The 8,814-nt window shown below is 35.4% G+C and overlaps 1 protein-coding gene across 1 annotated transcript; it reads right to left on the bottom strand.

Annotated features, from left to right (window-relative positions):
* Nucleotides 1–1,804: 1,804 nt before the first annotated feature.
* On the bottom strand, nucleotides 1,805–3,630 carry LOC107767256 (cytochrome P450 94A2-like). The gene is made up of 2 exons (XM_016586178.2): nucleotides 2,819–3,630; nucleotides 1,805–2,639 (listed from the first exon to the last, which is right to left on the bottom strand). The coding sequence occupies exons 1-2, from the start codon at nucleotides 3,595–3,597 to the stop codon at nucleotides 1,868–1,870; spliced, it is 1,551 nt and encodes a 516-aa protein (XP_016441664.2). The 5' UTR covers nucleotides 3,598–3,630; the 3' UTR covers nucleotides 1,805–1,867.
* Between the last annotated feature and the right edge of the window lie 5,184 nt (nucleotides 3,631–8,814).

Below are 8,814 nucleotides of genomic sequence, written 5' to 3'. Positions count from 1 at the left end.
GCGCAACTTCTTTTCTAACATACATCATAATAAATAATACTTTTGTAGAGCAATTGAATCACTTTGCCGCGAAGAAAATGAAGCTTGAGTTAAAGAAGAAAATAAAACTCCTATCAATTATAAAGTTTAAAGAGAACATTTGAACTCATAACTATCAACATGGATCGCTTTACTACTCATTCCAAGACCTTCCAAGAGGGGCTAAGGGCTCTTTTCTTTTGGACAAATTTCAGATGCCTAGTAGGCTAAGATAGACAAGGATAATTTTTTTGTTAGTTAGTCTACTTATGTTGTAGGGACGTAAGGATAGATGTAATAATTTATTTTTTGGCCATCAATTTTTTATATTTGCTGGACAATGATATTGTTCATGTGTTGTATCATAAGAGCTAAGGTCAAGTCCCCCTCTTGTTCCTTCTCAAATTAATACAATTCTCCCAGTAAACTGGGAAATTTCATTTTAAAAAAAAAACTCATGATGCTTGTATAGAGAAGTGAACTCCAAATATACTTCAGACTACGGATGTACAAACGAACCGGAAAATCACACGAAACCAAAAAATCAAACCAAACCGATTAAAAAATCTGACTAGGTTTGGTTTGATTTGGTTTGCCGCGAAGAAAATGATTTTATTAACCAAACCGACATATAAATATATAATTTTTATATATACTTTTAAGATTTTATATAGAATTTTTTTAATAAATGTCTAGAAATATTTGGATTCGCTTGCGGGATATAATATTTAATAAAACATGAAGTGCTCCATATTTATTAACCTTAATTAATGGGTTGTATGATCATTTTCTTATCAAGTGTTACTGAAGTGCGTCAATCTCATTGTTCTTCTATATTCATATATGTCAAGATCTATTAAATTCTTATATCTTTTTTGAATTTGAAGTGGTTATTATTATTTAGATATCATATTGATTTTTATGTTCAATTACTAAATTCGGTTAACCTTTAATAGTGTACATCAACGAAAAATTATTGTCAAACGACTAAAAAAATAACTATCATGTGTTACTAAGTAGATTCTCCCATGAGAATATTTAATACATAATATATTACTAAACATATATTTACTTATCAAAAATTTAACAAAGTAAGATTAAAATAATATTTAAGTAATAAAAAATCCGAAAAACCCGTTAAAACCGAACCAATCCAAACCGATATAGTTGGGTTGGTTTGATTTTGATAAAAACCGAACCAACCCGATCCATGTGCACCTCTACTCCGGACTTAGGTTTAGATTTTCATAAAAATCATATTAAGAAATCAGATTTAGAATTTGATCGTAGATAGTATGAGTTGGTACTCTTTTTAACATCGTTGGTAGTTAGTCACTTTCCATGTCAAGTTGATTATTTTTTTCTTTTTTTATGTCAAGTTGAATTAATTTTCATGTTTTATGTTTTCCTCTGTGCTTGTCCATCTCAGTGAAAGAGATAAGAATAGTCTGTAGACACCAAGAAATTATAAAAATGTGACTAAAACTTTTGTTAAAATGTGAGTATGCGTGCATGCAGATTTACAAATGGTTATGGCTTTTTATAATTGTCAGTGTATATAACTTAACTTCCAACTTTATAAATGGCTTGATTGTGAATATTTTTAATATCGTCAGTGAGTATAACATAAACTCTAGTTATATTTATCATTGAAGCAACATACACAATGCTCTAAAAATCAACTAGGTATAAATAGGAAAGCATACAACAAATGAAGTATTGAATCAGAAAGTTTGATAGATACACATGAAACATTGAATATACGTACAATTGTCCGTTGTTAACATACAATATTTGATGTCAATGACGAATATACATACAATTGTCCGTTATATAATTGAAAAAGTAGCTAGCAACGTTGTATAATTCGTACAGGAAAACCAGTTTTCATCTTAGATGTCAATGACGAATTATAGATAGGACTAAATCCGTCTAAAGGAACGATCCGAAATCTCTTTAGAATAGTAGCTGCCACCAGCTTTATCTGTATGAAAGCAATTTCTTTTCCAAGACAAGTCCTTGGCCCTGCTTGAAATACCGGATACGTGAAAGGGTCCCTTGGGATAAAATTCCAATTTCCTGTACTGGAGTTTTTCAACAACCAGCGCTCTGGGCGGAAAACTTCACAATCCGAACCCCATAATTCTGTTGATCTCCCCATTGCAAGAACATGTAGAAAAATGGTCATTCCCTTTTTCAACTTTGTTCCGTCCGGCCAAACATCGTCTTCGGTCACTTGCTTCAATTCAAGAGGAACTGGTGGGTATAGTCTCATGCTTTCACAAATCGAAGCATGTGTATACACCATTTCATTCAAATCATCATCATCTTTCTCTTCGATTTCTTTGACAATCTCCTTTTCTACTTGTGGGTGACTCGAGACTAGCCAAAAGAACCATATTAGAGCTGAAAACAGCGTGTCATCACCAGCCAGGATGAAATTAATACCTGTATCTATGACAAACTTCTCATCAACTACTACATTGTATTTGAGAGCCCTTGTTATAAATCTGTCAAAAAAATCGCCTCCCTCATCTATGGAAGAGTTTTGCATCGAAAACTTCTCCACCTTTCCCGCGATTCTCTTCTTTACATATTCTCTGAGTACATCTACTGCATACCTGTGAAGTCCGATTCAGAACATAAATGTGTAATAGAAAAATAATTACTTGAATTTCAATAAATATTGAGTAGTAAAATTTTGAACTCATAATTTAAAGTGCGTCCAATGAATATTCAAGGAAACCTAAAGGTTGAACATATCAAATTCAAATTTTGAATATGCCTCTAGTCTGCATACCTGAGATTCTCTTCAGATCCAATGTTGAGAAGCTTTTTAGCTTTCCACAAGATGGAAGGGCAAGTGAACCTTCTCATACTGATCTTTATTGCAGTTTCAAAAGCATCTATTAATGGTTTCTCAGGGAGAGATGGTAACAAGTATTCTGGATCATGGCTAAAACCTACCTGGCATAGAATGTCAAATGTAAGCCTATGAAATATGTCCTGGAGGTCTAGAGTAGCTTTATCTATATCTGCCCTAGAGAATAAAGGAATAAGACGGCCAGAGAGCTCTTTAATGGTGGATGATTTTACTCGATAACGAAATGTATCCGCGTGGAATATATGACTGAGGAAATGCCTTTGGGTTTTCCATTTCTCTCCATCTACAAGTAAAAGTCCATCCCCTAATAAGTCTGAGAAAACAAATTGCATGGTAGGATCTTTGCGATAAATGTGGAAACGTGTCTTAACGATATGCTTGATAATAGAGGGGTTTCTTGTCAAGACGCATTTTTTACCAAATGGTCCTTTAAGGGTAATGGTTGATAAAGATGATTTTTGGAAGAGTTCTGATGTCCACAGAACTGCTCGGTGTCTATTTTGCACTAATGAGAACAAGCAACCAAACAGTGGGTAGGATTTTGGAAGCTGCTTTGGCTGCTTGCTCAATTTTGAACAACTGTGTTTTGAGAAGAACGGGTGGAAATAGATGAAGAACAGAAGCAACAGAAATATTATTGCTGGGACTGGGAGAGAAAAGAGCAGACTATACATGAGCTGGATGTCCATCCTCATGTTGTACTTGCAACTTTTTCAGATGGAAGTTTAATTTTTGTAGGTCTCGTCGACTAACTCGTCATCTGTTAGTTTAATCAATCTATATATTTGACATGGTACTACCCTTTTTTTTTTGTGGCTAAACAGATCATATTAAATCGTGACTATATACTTAGGTTTGGAGGCGGGATGGTGGGATATCTTCTTTTAGTTATTTTAGATATTACACCATTAATTGTTACGCTCCTGATAAGATTCTACAATGGCAAGTTCTAAAAAAGGCCTATGTTTAATGATACCTTGGCAAATACCAATTTTAAAATAAAATAAAGTGAAGGAATATATATATAAGTTAGAGCACAAACTCACATAGTATATGCGTTTTTCCGCCTCGTTATGTTGCGCCCTAGTGTCACGACCCAAAATTCACTAGTCGTGATGGTACCTAACCCAAACTCTTAGGTCGGTCAAGTAACAGTTAACACAAGTCGAATAAAATAAAGGCGATCAACAAATGATATATCTGGTTTCCATACAATATCCCAAAGACTGATAATACAAATCATGAGCTACTAAGACTGGATTTTGCAAAAACTTATACTCCCTCCATTTCAATTTACGTGAACCTATTTCCTTTTTAGTCTGTGCCAAAAAGAATGACCAATTTCCTTATTTGGAAACAATTTACCTTTATACAATGATTTATAGCCACACAAAATATATGTGCCTCATTTTACACAAGAAGTTCAAAAGTCTTCTCTCTTTTTTTAAAATTCATGCCTAGTCAAATGAGTTTACATAAATTGAAACAGAGAGAGTGTGAAATAAATACAACTTTTGTTTGAAATGTATATAAACAGAATTCAATTCTAAAACTACCTAGTAAAAAATGGTTGCTTCATCCGGGAGGCACAAACATCTTCAGAGCTAGCTTCCGTCATCAGTCGTATCTCAGCTCCAAGTTCTGCACGGAAGGTGTAGAAGTTTAGTATGAGTACAACTGATCCCATGTACTCAATAAGCATCTTGACTAACCTTGGTGAAGTAGTGACGCTTTTAAGTTAAATGATACTCACTGATATAACATGTGCAATAGACTAGCAATAGAACAATACTAAAATATAATAGAGAAGAGTACAAGATCAAATATGCGAGGCAGTAAAAGAATCACTAGAGGAAATCAGGATTGTAAATTCATAACTTTCATAGTGTGAGAAATGTACTCAAGATATCAAATCGAATGGCACGGCAACACCCTTAGTGCATTTATCTCATCCTCACCAAATATATGAATATAAGTCAAGTCAATTGGCACGACAATACTCTTCGAGCATTTATCTCTTCCTCATCGAGCATACGTATAACATATACCATCCAAGTGAAAGAAATGCCAATAACAATAACGATAAAGTGGAAGATACGTAGGTAGCAATAACAAACAACGCATGCATATGGGTAACAATAACAGACTAGATAAGAGGCATAGAATTAATGATAGTATTCAAGGTAGAAGAACATAAATTTCACTAGCTAACATGATAGAAGACTTAGATATAGATTTAACAAATATGAAGGACAGTATGATCTTTATAAGCTAAACAAATAGAAGGCATGAATAACTAACGAATTAGAAGGCTTATACGAAAGTGCAACAAATGAGAAATGGCCAAGATATAGATATGACAAACAAGAAGGAAGGCATGATATTTACAAGTTAAACAGATAAAAGTCACGGATAACACAACAACAATTGAATAGAGGACTAAGACAAAACAACAACAACTAGTCACATAGAAAACATAAGTGCAATAGTAACAGCTCAAGATAATGACATGAATGTATACAAAAGGAAAAGGTATCAGTACATAATGCATGTCTCTCGTCCTCGCCTGCACGGAAATTAAACACCTTTCGTGCCATGAACACATGATAATATAAAAATATGGCACGACATCACCCTTCATGCTTCTACTCTTATTAATATATGATAATATAAATGAAATGACACGGCATCACCCTTCGTGATTTTACTCTCACCCTCACATGATAACGTAAACGAAATGGCACATGATAATGTAAATGAAATTGTACGGCATCACCCTTCGTACTTTTACTCTCATCCTCACATTATAATATAAATAAAATAGCATGACATCACCCTCCATACTTTACACTCTTCCTCACCAAGCACATGTATATCAATAACAAGCAAGGTAGAAATCATGAATAACCCAAGAAGAGTGATTAATCGAATATTCCAATTGAATATCAATCCCAACTTTAAAGCCAATAACAATTCAACAAACCTCAAGAATCTTATTGTTCAAGCATTTCAACAAGTCTCAAAAATGACCTTCAACTCAAGTATAGAATCCAACATCTCAAAAATAATGGTCGTAGCGATGTATTTGTGATTAAGTATAATGACGACGAGATTTAGCACCTCAATAATTTCACAAAAGTCCGTCAAATTTTAACAAATTATAATAAGTTAAATCATGGTTTCTAGCATTTAACTTCATATTCTTAGTAATCTAGAAGTCAAGTAAGATATGAAACAAGAAGGTCACATATTTCTCTACAAGGCATAAATAATCGTATAATTTACCCCAGAGCATAATTAACCCTGGCACATGCATATACGCTTATTACCTCATATATGCATCACCCCCGCATGTAGCAACAATATCAATTAATAGAAAAAACATTTCTAATAAAGTAAGGAAAGACACTTACCCCAACCAAGCCAAATCGATACACTAGAAGCACAATCTCGCTCAAATCATCCTCCGAACGGCTCGAAACTAGACAAAAGCAACTAAAAATCTGTAAGGTCCCATAAAAGTTTACTCAAAACCCGGGTTTCATGGTGCCGAGGTAGACTTATGCGTTGATGATTGTAGAGATTCATCGCGGCGAGCTTGTTCGCCGTGGTAAGGACTTTTTGGGTTGAACAGTGAGTTGGGGAGTTGAAGAAAAGTTTCGGTAGCGCATGACAATTCTGCGGTCCATTTTGCGATCATAGAACTGCTATGTGGACCGCATATCTGCCGCGGAATGAAGTATAAACTTGAGAGCTAATTTTTGGACCATTATGCGGTCCATTATGCAGCCGCATAATCATTTCGCAGGCCGCACAATCCATCGCAAACCTAACATAAAACTTTCCGGAGGAAAGTTCTGCGGCGCATTATGCGACCGCAGAATTGGTCTGTGAACCGCAAACCAATCGCAGAGTGAAGCAAAAATGCCTAGTTCTGGAGGGCTATTATGCGGGCCACAGAAACGTTATGCGGTCGCATATGCGACTGCAGATCTGCATCTGGACTTTATTTTTCTAATATTTTTAACCCCAACCCTATTTCGATATATAGTCGTTGAAGACCATTTGTAAGGTAAAAATATGATATTTGTAGAGAGAGGAAGTGCCATAAGTGAGAGGGAAAGTTCCTCAGATTCTATCCATCAATTCTTGCTCAAAGTTGGAGAATTCATAAGGAGAAACTCACAAGTTCTTCATCCAAGAGGTAAGGTTCCATGTCCTAGCCTCTATTTTGAATTTGGGGTAAAAGATGGTTAATGAGGGGTATGATTCTTGGGTGTTAGAGTGTATCTATGCATGCATATACAATCATGAGTTGTGGGAAGGTAGTTGAGCTCAAATGGTTAGACTTTGGGTTGTGGGGGTAAAAGAAATCCACCATATGAGAAGCTAAAGATCATAATGCCCACCTAGTATTCGATAAAATGCTCAAATGAGCTGGAAACATGAACTCTTTCCTAATTTGTGTTCAATTTTGCTATATCTATAAATAGATCAAAGTTTCTAGGATTTCTGGAACTGTATAGTGAATTAAGTAAAGCTCAAAGCGAGGTATGTTGGCTAAACTCCTCTTTTAGAATTGAACCCCATAATGGCCTTGTAAGTCCCGTGTTGCTCATTATAAATTAATTATTCCGAATAAGCCTTGTGTCAACAGATATATGCATTCAATAGGTATTCCAAATGCTCTTGTGATGTTGAGTTACTATTTGAGAATGTGATTTAAGCATGGGTTATGTGTTAATATGTTATGACTTAAAAACGTGATTCTAATGAAAGTTATCATGTCGAATTGTGTAAGAAATCACATGTGCCTAAGACTCTTATTGCTCAAATGTGTACTTAAAGTCTTGAGTGTAAATGTTTGTTGTTGATGATCCGTGATGATGTTTTAAAGTGAAATAGTAAGCATGAAATATGAATTACGGCCAACATGCCAAGAAGACATTAAAAAGTGTGGCTGCTAGTGCCAATGAAATGGAAAATATGTATAAAAGATTATGAAATTTTATGAAATCCATTAATAATAAATGATTTGGGAGTATCGTTCAGTCACCTAGGTAGGTTATGTCAAAATAACCTAACCCCGAAAGTACACGTGCCGATGTAAGAGTGATCGAGAGGTAAATCCCTGTGTTAATGTGATGAGTTTGTTTCCCCTTATATGTGATGAGATTGATGTGTTGATATGTTTCCCCTTAAATGGGATGAGATTATTGCTAGCGAGATGTGATGTGATGTCGATCCAAACAACATTGTGGTGAGATGGCTTAGCCGATCAAGCTGAGATCGGACACCATGTCGCGCACATGGTGGTATTGTGAGTGGATGCCTCAGGGTGAGACGGCTTAGCCGATCGGGTTGAGATCGGACTCCGTGCTAAAAACACGATGGTGTATCGGTGCTAAAGATCTCTCAACTTAAAAAGATTGAAACTTACTTGAAATTACCTTTCCCCTAACTTGACAGCTTGATGTGATTTGAGTCTCTTAATGATTGCATGTTTCCTTCTCCGTTACCGTTATTTGTTTTAATGAGAGGGTGGTTAGTTTTAGATACCAGTACTATTCTATATGTACTAACGTCCCTTTTGCCGGGGGTGCTACATCTTTAATGGATACAGGTGGTTCCATAGCAGGTGGTATTGATCAGTGACAACAACACACCCTCTCCTTAGCTGACTTGGTGAGCCCCACTTTATTTTGGGGTCCTGTATCTCTTGTCCTTTGTACATAGCATTTTGAGGTATAGCCGGGGCCTTGTTACCGGCACTGTCTTAGTACTCTTTTGTATCTGTTAGAGGCTCTGTAGACGTTGTGGGGTTGTATCTTTTTTGGGAAAGTTAAACTAAATTTGCTAAAATTGTATCACATGTTCCACCTCAATCACGAATATACAATGTACTATATTGG

Source organism: Nicotiana tabacum, chromosome 22 (assembly GCF_000715075.1).
Source record: "Nicotiana tabacum cultivar K326 chromosome 22, ASM71507v2, whole genome shotgun sequence".
Lineage (NCBI taxonomy): Eukaryota > Viridiplantae > Streptophyta > Magnoliopsida > Solanales > Solanaceae > Nicotiana > Nicotiana tabacum.
The sequence above is the reverse complement of the archived record's forward strand: the minus strand, read 5'-3'. Positions and strand labels throughout refer to the sequence as shown.

Bases quoted from the DNA above. Each gene is read 5' to 3' on its own strand.
- LOC107767256 (XM_016586178.2), bottom strand. From the start codon at position 3,597: ATGAGGATGGACATCCAGCTCATGTATAGTCTGCTCTTTTCTCTCCCA. The intron at 2,640-2,818 runs GTATGCAGACTA...CGGACTTCACAG, and splicing joins GGATCTGAAGAGAATCTCAG to GTATGCAGTAGATGTACTCA.